Source organism: Camelus dromedarius, chromosome 11 (assembly GCF_036321535.1).
Source record: "Camelus dromedarius isolate mCamDro1 chromosome 11, mCamDro1.pat, whole genome shotgun sequence".
Classification (NCBI taxonomy): domain Eukaryota; kingdom Metazoa; phylum Chordata; class Mammalia; order Artiodactyla; family Camelidae; genus Camelus; species Camelus dromedarius.
In genome coordinates this window covers 40394446-40418217 of record NC_087446.1, presented here as the reverse complement: position 1 = coordinate 40418217, position 23772 = coordinate 40394446, and the positions used below count along the sequence as shown (strand labels likewise).

General features: G+C 41.2%; 1 protein-coding gene across 2 annotated transcripts in view; it reads left to right on the top strand.

Annotated features, from left to right (window-relative positions):
• Window positions 1–23365, top strand: part of BPIFC (BPI fold containing family C) — a 47611-nt gene extending 24246 nt beyond the window's left edge. For both annotated transcript variants that reach the window (XM_010994180.3, XM_064491698.1), the window contains 10 exons: window positions 1010–1070; window positions 4617–4708; window positions 5717–5893; window positions 7074–7127; window positions 8087–8257; window positions 8859–8926; window positions 19526–19568; window positions 21031–21094; window positions 21856–21932; window positions 22757–23365. In XM_010994180.3, the coding sequence (XP_010992482.3) occupies window positions 1010–1070; window positions 4617–4708; window positions 5717–5893; window positions 7074–7127; window positions 8087–8257; window positions 8859–8926; window positions 19526–19568; window positions 21031–21094; window positions 21856–21932; window positions 22757–22879 (930 nt within the window). In that variant the 3' untranslated portion in view covers window positions 22880–23365. The remainder of the gene's footprint in view (window positions 1–1009; window positions 1071–4616; window positions 4709–5716; window positions 5894–7073; window positions 7128–8086; window positions 8258–8858; window positions 8927–19525; window positions 19569–21030; window positions 21095–21855; window positions 21933–22756) is intronic.
• The last annotated feature ends 407 nt before the right edge of the window (window positions 23366–23772 follow it).

The following is a 23772-nucleotide window of genomic DNA, read 5'->3' as shown; positions in this document are numbered from 1 at the left end:
TAAGTTTGCCTGAAGCCTGTATATGATTTACAGATCATAGATGCTTTGCTTCTAGGATTCCCTCTATGCTGCTGGAAAAAGAAAAGAATGCTCAGACCACAGCTGTCTAGCCATGTCAGATCAGACTTCAGATCCTGCTGATGTAACCCCTGGCAACTCGCTTAACCTCTCTAAGCTTCAGTTTGCCCATCTGTAAAGAGGGGACAGTAGTGCCCACCTCTCAGGGCTGTAGTGAGGATGAAATGAGGTTAAAACAGCAACAGCTGACATTTACTGAATGCTTACTATGAGCTGGGCAACTTTATGTGGATTGCCTCAATTTCTACTCACAATAAACTGATACAGTAGATACAGCTATTACCCCATGCTGCAGATGAGGAAACTGAGGCTAGACAGCATGAGTAACTTGCCAAAGCATCCAACCCCAGGCAGCCAGGCTCTTGAGCCTCTGCTCAGAACCACCATACTAAGTGCTTAACACATGCCTGGCACACAGCATCAATGTTGGTGCTCTTTGTCCTTCCTAAAGGTATGCTTGTGTCCGATTCAAGACTGATTTTCTAATTCAAAAAGGGGTTCTGCTCTAAATAGACGTCTGATCTCATGGGCTCTGACCCTCCTTGGCAGCGGAGGTGGGAGGTGGCGGCATCCCTGCAGTCAGGAGAGGCACAGCTGTGCCGGCAGCAGGTTCCCCAGGTGTCACAGCACCAGCGTGGACTGGGGCGCATGTCCTGTCCTGCCACAGAAAGAAAAACCAAGGGCTCGTTCTTTTATGGGGCTAACTGGGTGTAGTCCAGGTTGCTAGGAAGTTGAGCCAGCATTCCAGCATTACCCATACACACGTAACCTGAGGCCCATAGACATCAGCTAATTTAAGAGAAAGTCTTGATGACCAAAGGAAGAATGTCTCCTAACCAAAAGGCCTTTGTTGGCAGGGCCTAGGCCCTTACAGGTTCCCAGTACAATGTGATAACCTGCGGTGTTTTTTGTTTTTTTCATTTGTGGCCAGCTCTGTCCCATCATCATACATGAGGTGGAGGCACTGAATGCCAACCTCAGCATGCTGCAGTGTGAGTACCAGAACTGTCTCTTCCAGGTGCTTCTCCTCCCACCTTCAAACTCAGGGGCTCTCCAGGTTTGCTTTTCTCCAGCTCTTCAGTCTGCTTTCCTCTCTGCCAACTAGCACCCTGTGTAGGAGGATGCAGCCCGTGTGTGGGGCCTGCTCTTTTCTGCAGGAGGGGGTAGCTTCAGAAGACTAGATGCAGGGCAGAGAGTTAAACTCTCACGAGCTTGAATCCAGCTCTGGCACTAAATCCATCCTATTCAGAATGATGAATGCTTATCCTGACCAGTTATCCTTTGGTTCTGACCTCTTCAGTGGCTCCTACAGCTGCCTTCAGGATCAAGTCCAAATGCCTTAGCATGGACTACAAGCTCCACCCACCATGCTGTGGCTCCCTCTTACCTCTCTCGACTTCATCTTGCACCTTTCTCTGCTCCATCCATCAAACTGCTTCTACTGCCTCACACCCTTGCCTCCAGTCATGCTGCCCTCTCCACCTAGAAGAGCATTCTCTCCCTTTCATCCATCTATTCACTTAAGAGACATTTACTGAATACCTATTTCTTTGCCAGAACTATGCTGAGCCCCCTCCTCTCCCTAACTCTCAGCCATTCCCTGTCCTGTTCACTCCTCTTTATCTTTCAAGGCTCAGCTCAGGTATAGCTCTTCCAAGAAACCTTCCCTGACAGCCCGCACCCCAAATTTCCACTTTCTCATTACTCACATGATACTTCGGGAGGGTCTCTTTCTTTGTACTCCGTCTACTCATCCCCCAGTGGTGTACTGAGCACTGGTAATAGTCTGGGTGCTGCTGTTGGTACTGAAGATAGAACAGCAAGCCTAGGAGATAAAAATCCCTTCCCTCAGGGGACTGTGAGAGGAGACAGACAGCAAGATAATAAGTCAATCTGTGGTATCACCGTGGTAAATTGTAAGAAGAAAAATAAAGCAGGGAAGGAGCTGGTGAGAGGTTTTTGTCTAAAACAGCAAGGCCAGCAGAGGTACCCCTGAGCAAGTGGCATTAAGAGTAAGGACCTGAATGAGGTAGTGGGTGAGCCGCTCCTAGATCTGCACAAAGAACATTCCAGGTAGAGGAAACTGTAAGCTCAAAGGCCCAAGTGGGAGCATGCCAAATGTGTTGGAGGAACTGGGAGGAGTCCATACCAGGAGCAGAGGAAGCAAGGTGGTAAGTAATAGGAGATGGGGTCAGAGAGGGGAAAGCAGATGGTTAGGTCTTCAGGGCTCTGTAGGTCATCACGGAGGCTGGCTCTTCATCCGAGATGTTCTCCCTTTGGAGAGTTTCTAGCATAGCTTGCATGATCCAACTTCGGTTTTAAGAAGATCACTCTGGCTTCTATCTATTAATAATAGGCAGGGAGTCAAAAGTAGAAGCAGGGAGACCACTTAAGAGGCAACTGCAGTGACCCTTACAAGCAAGGATGACAGCAGCCTAGATGGAGTGATGGAGGTGGTGAGATGTGTTCGGATGTACCTGGACAGTAGAGACAGTGGCTTTTGCTGACACATTGAGTGCAGGTCATGAGGGAAGTCAAGGATGACCTCAGGTTTTACATTGAACAACAAGAAAATTGGAAGAATACAATTACCATTTAGCAAGATGGGGAAGACTGTAAGAATAGGTTTGTAGTAGGACTGTCAGGAGTTCAGTTTTAGATCTGCTCTGATTACATTGTATTAATTTCCTATTTATACATCTGTCTCCTCCTCCAGAGGGCAGAGCCTTTGACTCTTCTCTGTGTCCCCAACACCAAGCACTAACCCACACTAGCATAATAAACATTAGATTGATAAAGGGATGGAAGGAGATGGTGGCTGGACAAATGGATCAATGAGTGGATGCAGATGGATGAGGGAAAAAAAAGAATGGATTGGGGACATAGGGAAAGAGAAAGAAGATGTAGTGAATAAAGAACCAGTCAAGGATCCAGTTTGCCTTGGGCAAATTTCTTTACCTCTGGGAGCCTCACTCCCCTCATGGTCCTGCTTCCCTCACAGCATAGTGATGGGATCTATTGAGATTGTGAACTTGAAAACATTTTTAAAAACTATAGTGATACGGGGTAGTATTGTTCTCACCTTAGCAAGTCACTTCATCTCTTGTTTCTCATCACCGTCTACAGATTAAACCAAACATGGGATGCAAAAAGTGATGTACCTTCCTCTAGAACAGGGAGGAAGTCATCATATCACATGGTGGTGGTTAGGAAAGCAGCGCTTCTAGGTCAGGCTGGAAACCAACGCTGTGCACCACTGCATGTACAACCTGCCACAGACTCAGAAATCTACGCTTCCTGCAAACCCTACCTATTGTCCCCTGGTCCCCTGGACTTCTGCTTTGCTTTGAAAATGATGATACCAAAAAATGAATTAAATTAGTAGCATTGTGCATGAGAATTTTCTTGGCCTCTCCAACTTAGGGAATTTTATTCCTGTCTGTCTATCTGTCTTTCTCTTTAAAAATTATTTTTAATTACAACTGTAATACATACTCATTGTAAAAATAAAGTTCTAATAATGATGTAGAAGGCTGTCACATAGGACTTGAAAGTGTCTCATTATACTAACCTGATATAGTTAGCTTTATATTGATAAGTGACTTTTGTTTGTCTAATTTCCTTTTTGGAAAAAAGAAGTATATATGCATTGTATATGTGTGTGTGTTTGTGTGCATGCATGCATAAAAAGACTGTACACCGATATTTTAACTAATGTTTCTCTCAGAGCAATGTAATTAAGAAGAGTTTTTACTTTCTTTGACTTACCTACTTTTCCTGGGTTCTGAAAAATGAGCATGTATTACTTATGAAGTAGGATAATGGTTAATTCTTGTTTTAAATAGTAGAAGATTAAAAATTATATTGTTCTGGAATGGACCTAGAAATTATACTAAGGGACGCTAAGTCAGACAGAGAAAGACATATATGTGGAATCTAAAATATGATACAAATGAACTTATTTACAAAACAGAAACAGACTCACAGACAGAAAACAAACTTATGCTTACAGAGGAGAAAAGGGATGGGAGAGAGAAATTAGAAGTTTGGGCTTAGCAGATACAAGCTACTATATATAAAATATATGAACAACAAGGTCCTACTGTATAGCACAGGGACCTATATTCAACATCTTGGAATAATCTATAATGGAAAAGAACATGAAAAAGAATATATATATACATATATATGTAACTGAATCACTTTACTGTACACCAGTAACTAACACAACATTGTAAATCAAGCTATACTTCAGTAAAAATAAATAAATAAATAAAAATAAATTAAGTTAGAACATGTATGAATTAGTTAGCTACTAAGAATATTTAGGAACTGAGAAGATACTCAACAAACCTCCTAAATAAAAGCCAATCCTGAACTATTCTATAAACTGCTTGAAGAGACTTGTATTCTGGTTGAAATGAGTAAATATAATACAACAATAAAAAAAGTTATACTGTCCTGGATAAACATTAACAGTGTGTTATTCTATGTCTTTAATGAATGTAAATTTTCTTTTTTCTTTGCTTGTTATTTAGTTTTTACCAAGATTGACAACTATACTCTGCTGGATTATTCCCTAATCAGTTCTCCAGAAATTACTGAGAATTACATTGAACTGAACTTGAAGGTAACTTTATCATCACCAGAGTCCTAATCTTGACTATCAACAGTCAGTATTCAAGGAACAAATATTATTTGCAGAAAAAAAGTATTAACTACATTCTCTTCCAATAATTTAATTTTCTTTCAAGCAATTTTCTTGTGTTTATGCTCTTTTAAAAGACTCTTGAACATTTTCTTGATTGATAAATGACTGAATTACCTAACATATCCCTGCCTTCTTCAAGAAAAGCATCATGGTGTCTGCCTCTGGGAGTAAGGTCTGAGGCTGGAAGGCAGCAAGTAGAATAGTCTGCATTTATTAGAACTCACCAGATCAGTAGATTGTAACTATTGATACTTCTATTCCTAACTCTATAGTTAGTCAGTTTAACTGAGGGCTACTGACCTTTCAGGACCATTAGCATATGATAATGATGTCTGCTGATTCTGGAAAAGTGATTTAGCTGTGCTTTTGCCCCAAAGTTAATGTCATTTTTTTAATGCATATTGGTTTATATTTTAATCACTCAAGAGTCATTAAAATCAGTTAAATGTTACACAAGACACCATTTTGTAATAACAACCTATAGCTAATAAGGGCAGTATTAAGAATGCCACAAAAAATGCTTTGAGCCATTTAGAGTCCTGGGTCCTTCTGAGTCTTTCTATGATGCCCCCGATGCTCAACAGTCATGGATTTTGACATCTCTACATGGCACCTCAAGAACTATTCAGAGCTGTCCCCTCCAGCAACATGTACCCGCCTTCCTTTCTCTGAGAAGAGGACCAACAAGGAACCTCTCACTGGATTACACCCCAGGGTGGACAGACACACTCAGATACGCTCAAGAAGTCATCAGAGCTTTGAAACATAGTCCCTACCCAATTAAGGAATCAGAGGATTCATGGTTTTTTTCATCCCTATTGAGTTTCTTGAGTTTTCCTTATTCTGACTTGAGTGGTCTGCCTTCTTCAGTCCTGCACGTGTGAGTCTTCACCTGATACACCGGTCTTTCTTTCTGTTTTCCCACAGGGCGTATTCTACCCACAGGAAAACCTCGCAGATCCCCCCTTCCCATCAGTTCCTTTTGTGCTCCCAGAGCGCAGTGACTCTATGCTCTACATTGGAATCTCCAAGTATTTCTTTAAATCTGCATCCTATGCTTATTTTACAGCGGGGGCTTTCGGTGTCACTCTCACCACGAAAGAGGTGAGGAGAGTTAATGGATGAGGACAGTCAGCACCAATATTTAATATTATTATAAGTATCCAATTATGAGGTTTTTTATGTCATAGTCCCTATTCCTGTGCCTTTGTAGACTATCACTCCCAGCAGGACTATGAATGAAGGGATTGTGGAATGAATGTTGCTGTTAGTTGGGGAGTTGTTGGGTTTCCAGTTCTGCTAGTTTCAGTTTTTTTAATGATACTGGGCCACTGTTCTAGACTGATCTTAAATAATGCCAGGAACCCCCTCCACTACTTATTACCTGTGACAAATACCTGTGAAAATCTGGCAGTTTCAATGTACTTAACTTCTCTGTGCAAGAGTTTCATCATTTGGAAAATGGGAATAATAATAATTCCATACTCATAAAGTTGTTATAGGTATTAAAAAGGTTTAAATATATATAAAGCATTCAGACCAGTGCCTGCCACAGAGTAAGTGCCCCGTAAGTGTTCATTACTATTATTATTATCATTATTTGTGGTATGCCAACATAAAGATTTCTCCTGTTGGTAATTGCAGCTGACATCTACAGTGACCAGTAAATAGCATAGATGCCCAATGATTCTCTTTGCCATGCCCTCCCTTTTATAATGAGAACACTCTCCCTCCAGTCAGTCAACCACAACTTTTACTGAGCATCCCTCATGAATCTTTTCATTCTCTGGGTCTTAATTATACAGGTAATTGTAAATCTTATGTTCGAAATACTGATGGCAACACCAGATACCATAAATGCTGAGAATTAGACACTTTTAGCTTCAGACTTGAAAACCATTCATCTGTGAAGATAAATTACTTATATAACATATGTCTCAGTAATCTCTGAAAATGAGGAAAATAACACAAGACTTACTGTTAACCACTGTAAAATGTTTACACATGGGTCATATATGTATAGCATACACTGTGTTCCCAAGGTTAAAAGGCACTTTCTGAAAAGCAGTGTAACTTCCTGTGTGACCTAGGGCAGGTCACGTCACTTCTCTCGGCCTCAGATTTCCTGTGGTTGGGCTATAAGATGATCGGTGACCTTCAAACATTAGGCATTTTGGGGGCAACAGCTTCATGATTTATAAAAACTGTAAGGAATGCTATGTTTTCCCTAAAAAGACAACCCTGCTAAAAACCTTATAGTGACATGATGATATTGATGTTTCAGATTTCCAACCATTTGATTCAAAACTCTCAAGGTCTTGGCAACGTGCTTTCCCGGGTAAGTGCACAGGGTTTGACTCCTTGATGGTGTATTTGGTTTCATTGCAGTTACTTCTGGAATACTTGTAGGTTCTTTTTTTTTTTTTTTAATTTTTTTTTGGCAGAGTGTGAGGAGGTAATTAGGTTTATTTATTTATTTTTAGAGGAGGTACTGGGAATTGAACCCAGGACATCACGCATGCTAAGCATGCACTCTTCCACTGATCTATACCCTCCTCACTGTAGGTTCTTTATATTCCTTTTTGGTCCAAGCTGGAGTCCATATTTCCATTCTTAAAGAGTTTTTTCTTTTAATCAGAGATCCACAAATATTTACGGAACAGTACACATTACTAGTAAAGACGTTGTAAGTTCATAAAATAAATCATCTGTTCCTTCCATAAGGTTCCACCACACTTGAAATAATTAGCTTAACTGGGAAAGGAAGGAATAGTGCCCACATTTGTGACTTTAGTAAAGCAGCTGTTAGTATCATGCTGTCACAGCACCTGAGTATTAAACAGTAACTGAAAGGCTCAGGTTTGCCCTGGAGGACAAAGGTGCTCCCGTAGCATCTTGGGTTTAGAAGAAGGATCTTGAGTCAGACAGATCTAGATTTTAATCCCAGTCCTACGACTTACTCACCTGGAACCTTGAGAAAATTACTTAACCTATGACTCACTTTCTTCAGTTGTGAAATGGAATTCTGATAGAACCTGTCTCAGGGATTTTCGTGAAGATTAAATGAGATAATACTGAAAGTCCTGACATGGTGCCTGACATACTGTATGTGTTCAGTAAATGTCAGCTGTTATTATTATTATTTTGCTATTATTGGTATTATTATTAAAGAGTTTTTTTTTTTCTATTCTGATTGCATGATGTAAGATTTAATCACCACCAGCCACCCCAAATTTATGGTTTCCCCTCTTCAACTCATGACTCCCAATCTCTGTTTCCTTCCCTGAATGTGGGCAGATTGCAGAGCTCTACATCTTGTCCCAGCCCTTCATGGTACAGGTCATGGCAACAGAGCCTCCTGTGATCAATTTACTACCAGGTAACTTCACCCTAGACATCCCTGCCTCCATCATGATACTCACCCAGTCCAAGAACTCGACTGCTGAAACCATCGTTTCCATGGACTTTGTAAGTCTACAGGGACTGGAGGGCTCCCATGGATACCAGTCTGGTTCCTGTGGTAGACTGCCTACCAGCAGGGCCTATTAAATGTTGGGAGGGGTGGAATATGATATATCAACTAGGGGTGAGGACAGGGTTGATACTTCAGTTAGGGGTGAGGAGACAGGGTAGGTATGGGAGGCCAGTGCTCATACCCCCAAACATGTAAAATAGCTCTCCACCCTTCTCCGCTTCTTGTGTGCCCTTCCCCCTGCTTCAGTTACATTGATAACCAAATTTCCTTTTTTTCTCGAAATAAGTCAATCGAGATGGAATTCGCGTTTATTTGAGAAGACGATGACCAAATGCAATCCAGCAGAAAATGACTGGAACAATGAACATAAGCAAAATGTCACACACACACATACGCAGTACATGGAAAAGAGAGATCGGGAGGAAAGAAAACATAATTTAAAGGAGATCTTCAAACAAAAATTCTTTGTAGATAGTCAGTATCTCCTGGGATGAGAGGGAAATTGAAGTTTATGTTTCCACTGCAGGAAGTTTATTAGTGGCCAAAATGGACAAATTCAGTCATCCTAATAATGAATGCTTTTGTTGTCCTCAGGTTGCTAGTACCAGTGTTGGCCTGGTTATTTTGGGACAAAGACTGATCTGCTCTTTATCTCTGAACAGGTAAGCTCAGCTTTTATGACTGTGGGATAGTAGTAATAAGTGAATCAACTAGCTACAAAGTGAACATTAGCAATTCAAGTGAAGTTACGGTAGACAGAACGTGAAACACTAAAGCACTTCTCCTGTGATAGCCCAGGCAATTTCAAAGTATGGGCCTAACTGAAAATTGTGCTATGACGTCTTTTTCTTCCCATTAGACATTAGACAATATTCAGATAAATTTGGCAATAAAATAATTGTAAATGTAATTCCATAATATCAATTCTCATTCTGGTGAATATAAGATAAAATTCCTCTCCAACAAATTCAGAATGGATGCTGTTGAAGAAAGAACATGAAACTTTGAAGTCACAGAATGAAATTCCAAATCCCTGCTCCCTGGTTCCAGAACCATGATCAAGTCTGTTAACCTCTTGGAACCTCAGTTTCCTTATCTATAAAATAATGAAGTTGGACAGAATCATCTGTTACCTTCAGGCTCTGACACTCTGACCCCATTACTAGAGTACAGAGTTTAACACCTTGCCCCACGGCCTGGCTGGCTCCCGCGTGCGAGCCGTGCAGTGTGAAAGGGCTTGAGCGGGTCACATACACAGATCACTGAACACTAACTGCCACTGCAAAGCCCCTTTTCCTCAGCTCTATAAAGCCAATAGTTGCAGCCATGAATCAGACTTCCTGGAGCAGGGAGGATATACAGAATGATCAGGTGGGTCAGACTAAATCTGTGAAATGAGGAAGAGGAAGCTATAAAAACAGACAAAGAAAGCAGAGTCTGAAAAGAATGGGAAACCAACAGAGGGGGTAAAGTAAGTCAATCACTGTAAGTCAACTTGATGGTTAGAAAGACCCTTGTAGAAACATGGAAAATATTTTCAATAAAGCAACATTAAGTGGAATAAGCAGAAAACAGAACTGCGTAAACACAACGGTCAGCTGTGTAAAATAGCTTTGCATCTGGACAAGGAGGTGAATTACAGATGAAGCATGGTGTCAGACTATGAGATTATGAGTCAGTTGTTTTCTTCAAATTTTGTTTATAACTGTTGTTTTCCCAATAAAGGGAACAGTAGAAACAAAAAGTAATATGGTTTCCCAGAGGTAAAAGATTTTGTGAAGGCTTTTTCCTCAATGTCACCCTGGCTTTCACAGCAGGAATGGTTTCTCCACTAAGCTCAATGGCAGTGCCCAGGGCCCGAAATACTTTAGGGGCCCATGAAAATGTTTTAATATACTTTAAAATAGGAATTTTTTAAAAATGAAAACAATCTTGACTGGATTATGCTTATCTTTATAACAATACAGTCTTCAGAGATAATCTTTAATGTTTATTTTTTAATGGAGGAAGGGCTCCTGAAGGCCTCGGGCCCCCAGAAGTCATAATGTGGCCTTCTTTCTAGAAGATCAAGGCTGATGAAATTCTGAACCTCCATGGGTAATCTTTAAGGTGGCAGATTTAATCATTGAGACAATGGAGCCAGAGAGCAGGAGATGAGGATGGAAAGGTCGGAAGGTGAGGAGCTGGCAGTAGCTGAGCAAAGCCGGGAGAGAAAGGAGAGAATTAGAACATGGTTTGCCTGAGTGGCAGGATCGTGGGTACAGGCAGGACCTCCATCTGAAGACTGAGAGGAAAGGGCTAATAGGAAAGGGGAGGTGGGAGATGTAGAGTGATGGGGAACACGGGGCAGGGCTGCTAACTGAGGCGGCAAGCTCTGAGAAGGCAGAAACATTTGCACTTGAGCAGGGGTCTGGTGTACTGGCAGGATTGGAAGAAAGGATTTAAGAAGGATGGGACTTCAGGCTGTGGCAGGCAGGTAGGAAAGAATTTAAGACATAGAGACACCAGGTTTGTTTCTCTGCTTAAATTGGGTTGACCCTTATCTCCAGCATTCCTCCTACTCAGAAACTGCACGTTCAATGGGCATTATGTTTATATATGGGAATAACTGGAAAAATTGATGATAAATTCACATCATCCAAAGAAACATTTGAATCCATTCTCTGGCTTCCTACGGTCCACAAGTCTGCTTTGACCTTGTGAACACAAGCCTGAAATTAGGACTCCTGCCTACCTGATGTCTCCTCCAGACTCCCCTGTGAATCCCTTCAGAATCATGTGCAGGGGAGGCATCCTGCTCCCTGAGGCCTGAGTTGGGTCTCAGCAGGACCAGCTGCATAATTTGTGAGGTCCGGTGCAGACCCCTTGTTCAAAAATCATGAATTTCAAGATGGAGACAGCAGGGCATTAAACTGGGCACTGCACAGGTTGTGTGTGTTTAGTCTGAGGGTGGCTCCCACAGCAGGTGCAGCCTGCACACATCAGGCAGTGAGCAGACTCGGGGCAAGGCAGGTGGGCCTGGCATCACTCAGGCCTCAGGCAGCCAAACCTGGAAGCAAGACTGCAAAGGAGCAGAGGCTGTGTGGAAAGAGCAGCCTTAGCCTTTGGCAGCGAGAGCCGTAGCCCCGCCTCCCACACAGGCCGGGGTTGCCAACGCCTCCACTCCTGGGCTCTGCTTTTCAGGATGAGCTGGTTTGGTCTTAGGTGACAACATAGAGACACAGCAGGAAGAGGTGTAAAGTGGGTGGGGAGCCGTGAAATACCTCTGAGAAGACCCAGGGAACATAGGGTCTCCAAAGACATCTCCCCAGAACACCACAGCCTTTCTAACCATCCCCTGCCTGAGTGTGTCTCCTTCTGGAGCTGCTTAGGGCTTCTACACAGACATGAGATGCAGAAATCAGAGGCAAATCCAGGGTGGTGAGTTTAGAGAGGTGATGAGATCACTGGCTTTGGAGTCAGGCTAGCTGGTTCAGATCTCAGCCCAGATTTACTAGCTGTGATGTTTCAGACAAGTTGCTTAACTTCTCTGGGCCTCAATTTCTTTCTCTATAAAATAAGGATATAAGAAAACCTACTTCAGGAGGTTCTGAGGAATACATGAGTTAATTCATGCCAAGTGCATGTTGAGTGTTCAAGAAATATCCACTATGGCTGTTATTTAAAATTTGGGGGCTGGCCTCAGGCAAGGGAAGGATGTGCTCAATTATACTAGATCATTTCTATTCAGAAAACACTTCACTCCTCTGTGTCCTGCCCAGTGATAACTATTAGAGAAATAGCATTTGTTCTACTTTTTATAACTACTCTTTATTAGTGAGCCTTTACTATCTGCTGGTCCTGTACCAAGCACCCCACATATATTACTTCATTTAAATCTCATAGCCCTGTATCTCCAGGATCTGACACAGTGCTCAATAAATGTCTATAGATTGAATGAAAAGTCCTGGAGGTAGCTTATTATCCCTACTTTATGGTTTATAGAGGTCAAATAACTCAAGTGTTGACCAAAATAAATTGACTGCCAGATATCTCTCCAACAAAGAAGGGTTTAACTGGGATCCACAGAGAATTGCAGCTCAAGGTCTGCAGGTACAGTGAGCCACGTGCAAGTCTCCACATGGCAAGGGAAGGAGAACCCTTTTAGAGAGGGGAAAGGGAAGTTGGGCAGCTATAGTAAACCAAGAGTGCATGGCTTTTCTTTAGCTGAGTCCTTGCCAGGAAAGAGGAGGCATTTTCCTTCTTTTTGTTGGGCTCTGCTGTTATCGCAGGGTGTGAGAGTTCCCCTTTCTGGTCTCCTGACTCTATTTAATTGAGCTTTCTATTTACTGATAACTTTTTACACAAGTCAGAGTATTGAATGGCAAAGCCAGAACTTGAACCTAAGAGACTCTTCCAAGCTGTGTGTGTTTGTGTATCTACTACTTTATACTGCCTTTGATGCGGTGAGTAGCTAAGACTTAGAAAATGAGGCTTAGATCTACAACTTACTAATATCCTTGCCTAGAGGAGGAAACCCACAAGCAGGGAGTCATGCTAAACTGAAACAGGCAGCATGTCCTTTCTCAATGTTAAGTATTGATAGGAGAAGAGAAGATAGTGGCATTGGGTGTCCTGAAATGGAAAATTCAGAGCCCTTTTCTCAATGCATGAAGGAACTGAGTGAGGGAAAGAATAAAGAAAGCAAAAGCTGGGAGTACTTGTAATAAACTTGACCTCTTTGGATCTGTCCAATTAAGAGCACAGGCTCTGGAGTCAGGCATGTCTGATTTTTAACTCTGCCTGTCATTTGCTAGTTATGTGACCTTGAGAAAGTTAATTAACCTCTCTAAGTATCAGTTTCCTCCTGAGAAAAACAGAGCACCTCTGTAGAGTGTTGTCTGGGTAGAGGTGAGAGCGTATGAAAAGCATAGCGCCCAGCACATAATCAGCACTTAAGAAATATTTGCTACTACTAGTAGTAGTATTTCATTCTCTCTCCACTGTAAGATCAAAGTTTGACCAAATAAGAGGGAGAAATTGGTCCCAAGGGACAAGGGAAGGCGGGGGGAGGGGACGGTCTTAAAAGCTGTGGAATTGGCCCTCAAATTCATAAACCGGATCTTACAGCTGTTTCTACATTTGAAGCTTTTGTTCCAAACACAGTTCTGTTTGGAGGTAGCTCCAATCCTGGTTGATCCACGTAGTAGGCATCGTTGAGACTAATTTAGAGACCAGATTAAACAGCACTTTCCCTTTTACAGTCTTCCATACAGATGACTTAATTCTAACCTTTTTTCTTAATCGTATACAAAGCTCAGTGCAATCAAATGTTCGTTATTGTTCAGCCATTAAGAGCTTGGAAGATTCTTTTTAATATTCCCATGATTGAGGATTTGGATGCTTCCAAAATGCACCCACCCCACTACTACACATACTCACTCACACACACAAACACACACACACTCACGTGCACACACCCTACAACCCCTCCCATGCAGCACCATCAGAGAATGCAAATATAGCTGACTACAAACAGGAAGAGTCACCACCTAACTCCACTTCTCACAGCTTAGGCAGATAAGCATTTCCCAACGTGAGCCATCTGGAGAGAAACCCAGAAAGGAAAACAGGTCTGGGAAGAATGGCTTCAGTTTCCGTTGGAATGGTGCTTGGACAGGTCCGCAGAGTTAGGCTTGGCAACTGGGCTGACCTCCGTCTCCACCCTCCCTCCAGCTACTGTTGAGGCCAGGGCAGAGGAATGCCACAGCCGGGAGCCCCCATCTGAGGAAGAACCCGAATGACTTCTTCCCCTTCTTCCAGACTTGTTGGAGGCACTTCTAGACTGCAGGCGGCAATGAAGTTAAGACACTGGGGAACTCTTTCTCATCAAGAGGGTCTTTTAATTCTGGAACAGTCTCAACACGTTCTTCCAAACTTTCCATCATTGAATTAAATCCACAGCCTAAGGTTTTCTAGCTCTTCAACTTCCGGTCCTATCTTTCAAGCCAGGCAATCTTACCTCCCAAATCTCCCCTAAAATAAACATTCTGCTTTAGCTGGCTCACCTTCAAGGTGACCTCAATTCTAATAGACACTCTCCCACCCATCCCTTATCTGCTCACTTATCCATCCATCTCTTCAGTGAGAATTTGTTGAGTGCCTGTTACGTGCTCTGCACTGTTCTTCATACAGAAAGCTGAGAGAAAGACAATGGTTTCTACCTTCCAGGTCCACAGCCTGGTGAGGGGGTAGCACTTAACATGCAGTTATAACACTGGGTGCTAAGGGACATGTAGTATACAAAGTGCTTTGCTCAAAGGGCAGTTTATTTTCCTGCCATATCACACACACACACACACCTCCAACCCACCCTGGTCTCATCACCTTTTCACATCTTCTCAGGATCCCTGCAACAAGTAGTACATGCTGTAAACCCACAAAGAAACACCTGAATACAGGCTGCTTTGTATTGTTCTCTAATTGCTTCCTGTACACAGAGCTTCTCTCCATCCCTCATAAATATAGATATAAATAAAATTCTTCACATTGCCTAGCACATTACCAAGCATAGAAGGAGCACATGGGAACTTCTGGGCCTGCCAGTCTTTTCTCCATACTGCAGCCAGAGTGATCTTTACAAAACACTGACATCCTCCCCCTTCTTAGAAACCTTCTATAGATTCCTTTCTTTTTTGATAAATGTCAAAATTCTAACATGGCCTGAGAAACCCAGCCTGATCTGTCTCTCTAGATTCATCTCTAATGAATCTCTAATTAGGCACTCTCTCCCTAACTCTCTGTTTTCTCCAAGGGGCCTTTGCAACCTCCACCCAGACCCCTTCCCTATTCCTTCCCCATTTTGCCTTTTTAATCCTGCTCATCCTTCATATCCAAGGACATAGCCCTTCCTTGGTAACCTTCATGCAACCACCAAGTTAGATCAGGTTCCATTGTCATTTGCATCAGTGAACTTATTTCTTTCCTGTAGACTGTTATCTAACCTGTAATTAAACCTTCGTCAGTGTCGTTATTTGGATGATGTCTGCCTCCCTAGTAGGCTGTAACTTACATGGGATCAGTGGCTGTGTTTGGTTTTTCTTACAACTGTATCTCTGGTACCTGTCCTAGGGCTACCGTATATTGGATGTTCAATAGATACCTGTGGAAGGATCAATGAGTAAATGAATGAACACTAAGTGCTAAGTGTCCCATGTTCTGTACTCAGTCCTAGGAATACAAAGGGAATTAAGACTGGATCTTTACCCACAAGGAGTTTATAGTCAGAGAGCAAAGAAATAAGCAATTATTATAGGGGATTGAGTGCAGGGATTGATTTTCAGTGTCTGCCATGGCCATGGGGTTGGAGGAATGGCATTGTGAGTGCCTGTGCTTTGGTCCACTTGGCCTTCATTAAGTCATATTAGCTTTATTGACCCAGATTATGAAGGATCTTTTGCCATAATTTAAAGTTTGCACTTTAGCTCTGGTTTTCAATCAGGGCAATAAACCTTCTCCAAAACTTTAAAAATAGATTATACTTTTTTCTTATGGTCCCAGCCTTTCTATTAATTTCCTTTTTTAAAAAACTTAATCGAAGTGTAATTGATTTACAATGTTGTATTAGCTTCTTGTGTACAGCGTAGTGATTCAGTTATATTTATATATATTCCTTTTCATATTTTTTTTATTATAGGTTATTACAAAATATTGAATTTAGGTCCCTGTGCAATACAGTTGGACCTTGTTGTTTATCTATTTTATATATAATAGTATCTGCAAATCCCAAACTCCCAATTTATCCCTCCCCACCCTTTTCCCCCCTGCTAACCATAAATTTGTTTTCTATATCTGTGAGTCTGTTTCTGTTTTATAAATAAGTTCATTTGTGTCATTTTTTAGATTCCACATATAAGTGATACCATATGGTATTTTTCTTTCTCTTTTTGAATTACTTCACTTAGTATGGAAATCTCTAAGTCCATCCATGATGCTGCAAATGGCATTATTTCATTCTTTTTTATGGCTGAGTAGTATTCCATTGTATAAATATACCACAACTTCTTTATCCAGTCATCTGTGGATGGACATTTAGGTGGTTTCCGTGATTTGACTGTTGTAAATAGTGCTGCTATGAACATTGGGGTGCATATGTCTTTTTGAATTAGAGTTTCCTCTGGTTACATGCTCAGGAGTGGGATTGCTGGGTCATATGGTAAGTCTATTTTTAGTTTTTTAAGGAATCTCCATACTGTTTTCCACAATGGCTTCACCAAATTACATTCCCACCAACAGTGGAGGAGGGTTGCCTTTCTCCACACCCTCTCCAGCATTTGTTGTTTGTGGACTTTTGAATGACGGCCATTCTGACTGGTGTAAGGTGATACCTCATTGTAGTTTTGATTTGCATTTCTCTGATGAGTAACGATGTTGAACATTTTTCTTGTGCCTTTTGGCCATCTGTATGTCTTCATTGGAGAAATGTCTGTTTAGGTCTTTTAGGCTATACTTTTATATGTCTGCAAGGAAGGGCCATTTGAGCTTCCTTTCTCCCCAACTACTCTGTGGTTCTGTAATAAAAATTAGCTCTTAGTAGCAGGGCTTTAAGTAACAGGTTAGGAGCCAGGCAGAGAACAAAAGGAGTGAAGTTGGTCGCCACCTAGTGGTCTGAGTTGAGCCTGTGTATTTTTCAGAACCAGGAGAGGAAGAGTTTGTTCTTGGCTCCACCTATTTCTCTGCAGTTAGTGAGACTTGTCCATTAGTAAACTAACCTGCTAAATATGCCTAGAAACTAGGAGATAGATAGAAGTAATATGGCCTTAGTAGGAAAGGATAGTTGGTTCCTGGGAAACTCAGGTGGTCATTAAGTTACCAATCATGGCTTGGGGTTATGATGAAAGAAAAGAAAGGAAACTCACAAGTTTGTTCCACATTTATGGAAGCCGAATTTCTAAACTGCTCTAGATTGTCCATCACATCCTTGTCAGAATTAACAGCCTTTCTGGATTTTACTCTTAGCTGTCACTTTGAAGAAATCTCAAAACGTAATTCCTACTGACCTGATATTGGCTGATAATAAACTTACCTCTTCCATGAATATCTGCTCATTAAATGTAATAACAGAAAGATTCCTAGAAGAGGTAACACCTGAGTTAAGTCTTCAGCAATTAAAATGAGTTAACCAAAGAGGAAGAGGAAAGGCAATTCTAGAAGGAGGGAACAGCATGAGCAAAGCAGGGAGGCCGGAAGTATCATAAAATATGCAAAGAAATACCTCATAGTTGTGTCAAAATCTTTATGGCCTTATCCACTCTAATTTTTGGAGACTCCATCCTAAAATATATTGCATATATTCAGATGCATTCCACAGTAAATATAATTTATATTTAACTTTGAGTCATGTTGAGTTAAAGTGACTGATGGCCTTAATGTTACTTGCTGTAGACATTAATTTTAATTTTTCAGGACTTTTTGGTAATGAGTTTTGAAGCCCAAATACTTTAACCTCAGATATCTAGTACCTGATAAATACATAAAACATGGCACTAAGCAGTTCAGAGTTATCAAGTATAAAATTCAAGGTAGAGAATGAGAGAAGAGAGCAGAAAAGCAACTGGGAGCCAGGATACAAAAAGCCTCATGTGCTGTGCAAGTCACTTAGACATTATCACAGCCATTAAAGAATTTTGAACAGGAGAATGTCCTCATCAGACATGTGTGTAACCTAGCTCACTCCAGGGATAGTGTAGAGATGGATTGGAGGGAATCAAGACTGGGGACAGGGAGATCCATTGGAGGGATGAAGTGGAAGTAAGGCTCTAGACCTGGGCAGAAGTGAGCCATTGAAAGCTAAGGGGGGGGGGGGACCAAAATGAGGCAATGTCCTAGAAGAGAAGGGAGCTTTGGGATGCTATCAAGAGATCTGAGTTCCAGTCCCAAATCTGTCATTAATGTTCCCCTCTTTGGACCTCAGTTTCCCCAAGTGTAAAATGGGAGGATCCTCCCTGTTGATTACTGTTGCTTCACATTTCTCTTACTATTGCATCGAAAACCAAGTGTGTAGTATTGGGAGGAGTACCTATGGATCAGCCCTTAGAAAAATAGGGAAAGAGGCAATCTTGGCCTTTAGCTTTCTCATGAAAGCTCCCCACAGAGTATCAAGCATCAAGACAGGCTATGTTGGGGAGATTGGAGGGGTTCCCTGCTACTGGGACCTACATCAAGGGTTCTGTTAGTATTTGACAAAGACTACCAAGGACATTAAGTGCTGACCTAACTGTTAGCATTTCTCCTTGTAATAGTAATGACATTGATAGAGTGCTAAGGATTTGCTAGCCACAGTTCTAGGCATTTTATGTGCATTATTTCATTCAGTCTTCACTATGGTCTTGTAAGGTATGTACCATTCTTATTCATATTGTATAGATGAAAAATCTAAGATCCAGAGAGATTAAGTAATTCTCCATGGTAGGAAGCAGAAATGGGGTGCAAACTCAGGCACTCTGCTGAGTCTCTAGTCTTAAATAACTATGCCCTAGTGCCTTTCATGTCAGATGGCCATCATAGTTAACGTTTCCCTTATGTGTTCTGATGAGCAGCTCAAAAAAATTATACAGGTAATACAGCCTTCTGAGAGGTGTGGCCTCAACTGAGCATAGAACTTGGAGTCAGATAGAGTGAGGGTTGTCATCTGGATCTATCAGCTGCTGACTCTGTGACTTGGGAAATTTACTTCCCCTCTCTGATCATCAGTTTTTGTGTCTGCCAGAGGCGATAACAATTGCATCTATCACAGGGTCATTGTGAAGAGTAAATCTCAAAATATTTGTAAAGCTTCTAAGACAATAGATGTCCTAACAGCGTCATCACCATCATGATCATTATTGTGATATTTGTTAATAAGGGACCAGCTTGACTTGGGGAAGTTATAAGTTTGAGTTCAAAGCAGGAAGACCTAAAAACTGTTTCTTAAGAATGTTCTGCATTCCCAATTGCCAACAGTATGTATCATATAGTAAATGCACTTGGGGAACACATCCTGATTACAAATCCAAGCTTTTTGCTATTCCTGCTCTGCTTCTGAAGCAACAAATATAGGGGTAAAGATGTAACAGAACATTACGTCCTTACAAGTTTGTGCGGCTTTTTTAAAATAACAGCTTATTGAACTGAAAAAAAAAAGTTCCCTTTCCTTTTTATTCCTTTCTACTGATACAGTTGTTTTTCAGTCTTCCCTCCTTTAATCTTTTCCTGCTGGGTTTTGTTTTGTGTTTTCTTTTCAGATTCCGCCTCTCTTTGCCAGAGTCCAATCGCAGCAATATTGAGGTAGGAATCAGAGCTCTGAGTTTCCCGTTCAGGGAAAAATGAGAATTCTCCTATACAGTAACTGGGTGATTGTTTTCTGTGCCCTCTGAGTATGGGTTTTAACTTTAAAATTATTTATGTAGCTACTCATCCACCAACCCCATTAACTATTAAACAAAAGGGGAACTCTCCAATTCACTTTTACCTATTCCAAAAGACTTTTAAAGAAACTCAAAAGACCGTTAAGACATTGTGTAATGTTGGGAAAAAATACAGATATTTTCAAGGACATTTCATTTTTTGGATAAAAGAATCCTCTAGAGTTAAACTTAAGATTCAGACTACCAAAGGATGATGCTATATGTGAATTATTAGGCTGTGATTAGGTTTGTTCTTCGAAACCTTTCTACCTGTCTCCTAAAATTAGGTCAGGGCTGATTGTGTAGATGCCTTTGGGGAGGGGCAGCCTGGTGACCTCCTGATTAGAAAAGGTCATCCCAACGTGCACTTGGAAACCACCCCCCTAGGCATCAGGAGGATCAGCCAAATCACTAATTGGTGCCCCTACTCTTGTGCTGCTTATGTTCTAGAGCAGTGATTCTCAACAAAGGGCCAACTGAGGTCAATTTTGCTCCCCACTCCCAGGGACATTTGGCAATGTTTGAAGACATTTTTGAAAAAATGGCAATCGTATATACCAGGCATTTTTTTACATAATATTAACTTGTTTAATCCTGATAACAACCCTTTGAGATTAGTACTATTATCTTCATTTTGTAGTTGAGGACACTGAGGCACAGAGAGGTTAAGGAACTTTCCCAACATCATCCAGTAAAGTAGTAAAAACAAGAGATAAACCTAGGAAATCACCTCTTCAGAGCCACCCTTGCTAAGCTGCTAAGAGGTTCTTATTCTTGCTAAGCAAATAGGATGGTCAAAAAATATTCATTGAATGAATTGATGTTCATTATAGTCTATTTGTTTTTAAGACCTGAATCTTCCCAAGGACCAGCACTTTGCTGAGATTATACAACTACCATAGTTTATTAAAAATAAATTGGATGTTCCAGTGATGCCATTAACTATAGAGAGTCACATAATACAAGGAAACTCCTGTGGTCAGGGTTCCCAATAAATTAATGGAAGACTACTAACTGAGATATCTGTTAGTTGTTCTAGATTGTCTAACCTGGTGGATATCTAAGCTGCCATGTGGTCCCTCTGCATTTGTTGTCACCATGATCTTGTGTAGAGAGGAGCAGAAATGTCCATCCTCAAAGAGGAAAAAAGATTAGGAAACTCTGTAAAATGGTTTCCCACAAAATAGCTTTCAGTGTCTGGGAAGCTAGAACATCTCTATGGGGAGATTCTAATTATTGCTCTCAATCCTGATAAGGTCTGGGAGAGTGCATGTCCAAACCAGGTATGGTACTTTCAAAATGCCCTGATTTAGTAACTGATTCATTTTCCCTTTTCATTTTAGGTCTTGAGGTTTGAGAATATTCTGTCCTCCATTCTCCACTTTGGTGTCCTCCCACTGGCCAACGGTAAGGGACTCCTAGGAAACAATGTGACTCTGACACTGGCTAACTGTTGGGGATTGTCTGGGACTTTCCATCCTGAAGCTTATACTTTTAACGAGTAATTATGAATCCAGGCCAGAATTTACAAAGTTTGTACCATCTACACTATGATTTCAGAATTAGATATTCCAGGTCTAAGCCTTGTTTAACAAATCTACTTAACAGACGCAGTAAGAATGGCTGGCTAACCCTGGTTGAGTTAAGGAGATTAAAACCACTCTCCTTAGACAGTCAAGTCTCCTTTGGGTCAGCTAGAAATGAGATTATGCTTCCTAGAAGGTGTCTCTGTGGTTCTTATGCAAAGACCACTATCTGGACAGACATGGTTTTAATGAATGACAATCCTAGGCCTTCTCCCTACACCGCAATTATTCACAAACTGTAGCATCTTGAGTTTGGCTTGGTTAAAATATGTTTTATATTAGAGACCAAAATATTCTCAGGACCCACTAATTAAGGTATTTTCAAAGTACAAATTGGATGAGTTGCCAGCATTTTTCTGCCATCCAAATGCACATAATTGCAGGTGCATTTTTATTAAGTAGAGATTAATTAGCCATTCTGTCAGGGAGATGCTAGGGACATATCAGAGAGACTGAAAACACAGAACCAGGAAGAATAGAAAGATTAATTATAAAAAAGCTGCTTGTTAGTCTCTTCCTAAAAAGATTATCAAGTCTTCTGTGCCTGTGCCCAGTTATTTTACATCTTGTTCTATATTTTAGCAAAATTGCAGCAAGGACTTCCTCTACCCAACCCACACAAAATCTCACTCGTCAATTCAGATATTGAAGTTCTTGAGGTAAGGATTATCTTAATTGCCCCATTTCCTTTCATAGCAGAATGTGCCTCTTCCTATTTTGCTTACTTTTTGTTTTATTTTGTTCTGCTTTGTTTTTTCCCAGCCCAAGGAATTTTATAAACAAGATGTTTAGCTCTTAAAGCTCACAATTAACAATGAAAAGCACTTAAACTTGAGTTTAAAAATCAGATTAGGTCTCATTTTCCTTTATAACCAAATTTATTTAGCCCACAGCACAAGAAGATGCACTGGTGTGCTTTATTTCATTCATTCCACAAGATAACCTTTAAGGCTGGGATTCCTAGTCCCATTTTATAGATGAGGAAAGTAAGACTCAGGGAAGTGAAGTGGCTTATGTAGCTGGAAAAGGGTATAGCTGAGATCAGACTGGTTCCTCTGATTCTCTCAGCAAACTTTTGCCTGAACCAAAGACCCTACTCTGGGTTCAGGGATCTGTTGTGAGCCGTCTCCCGGTTAATCATTATTTACAAGCTTCAGAATACCTTGTTTCTTCCTTTCTGATGCTTTTTGGTTTGGGGAGATGGACATAAGATTCTGACGGAATTCTCCAATCCTATATATTACTCTGCACTCCCTCTTTGCTCCCTATGTCCCCTTCTATAATTGACTAAGTCACATAACGTGTCAGTAATCCAAAATGGCCTGTTCCTATGTCTGAGGCACTCACAAAGGGGTCAGGGTTAAGGGAGGATGTGACACAGTAGGACCTGGTAAAGAAACCATGTCCCCCTTACCTCTCAGGCAAACCCAGCATCCTATGGCTGCAAGCGCCCCAAGTTTGATGTCATCTTCTTCCTTTTCAGGATTTCCTTTTGATTTCTACCGACCTGAAGTATGAAACGTCCTTAAAGCAGCAGCCAAGTTTCCATGGTTGGGAAGGTCTGAACCTGATGAGTGGACGGTGGAGGGGGAAGCCAGCCCCTTGATTGTTTGTTTGGAGTCCACTCCAGGAAGTAAAAAGCCCTTAATCCCACAGCTCCTGTCAACCCAGAGCGGGAAAACAGTACACACTGGAATTGTAAAGCCCCTGCAAACTGCTGAAAGTTTTCTGTTTTCAAGCCCTCAGGGACAAAGAGGATGACAAACTGGGTGAAAGAGCTAAACTGGGATGTGTGTGTGTGTGTGTGTGTCCCCATCTGTGTGGAGGGTGAACACATATTTGAATGTGTGTTCATGTTTGAGGGCATGTTGTGTATTCCTGTGTCCATAAGATTCTGGGGCCAAGAGTGAGGCATATACTTCCAAGGAGGTACATGAGAAACTCTGAAGTACAGGTTTGTTATCGGTTGTTATCAGTGGAGATTCCTTCAGCCCTTTCAGCTCTCTAGGGTTCCCCTCTCCCTGCATACTTGATTTTATCTTTTATATTTACTGTTACTATCCCATGTATTTAAAATTGTTTTCTATCAATGTCAGCTTTGTCTTTTTATTTGCAAAATTTCCTGCCCCTGATTTTTTAAATAAAATAAGATAGGGGAAAAGGAAGAGAATTTAATCTCCTTAATGTTAACACAAATTGAGGTTGTACAGATTTCTAGGATTAATTTAAAGGGAATATGTTATCTCTCAAGATGTTTCCAGTGAGAAACAGGGTGATCCCAGGAAACTCTGGAAGTTGTATTACTTCTTTAAGTTTTAGGCTGTTTTCCATCCCAAATTAAGTGAAATGGCAGTGCAGAATACTAAACATAGATAATTCATAGTTGATTAATGTTGTTAGAGCACCTAATCAATGGGATAAAATTGGGACAGAAGAGATAGAAAGGGGAACTGGTATGGATAATGTAAGAAATGAACAGAAACCACAAACTTTGCTTTG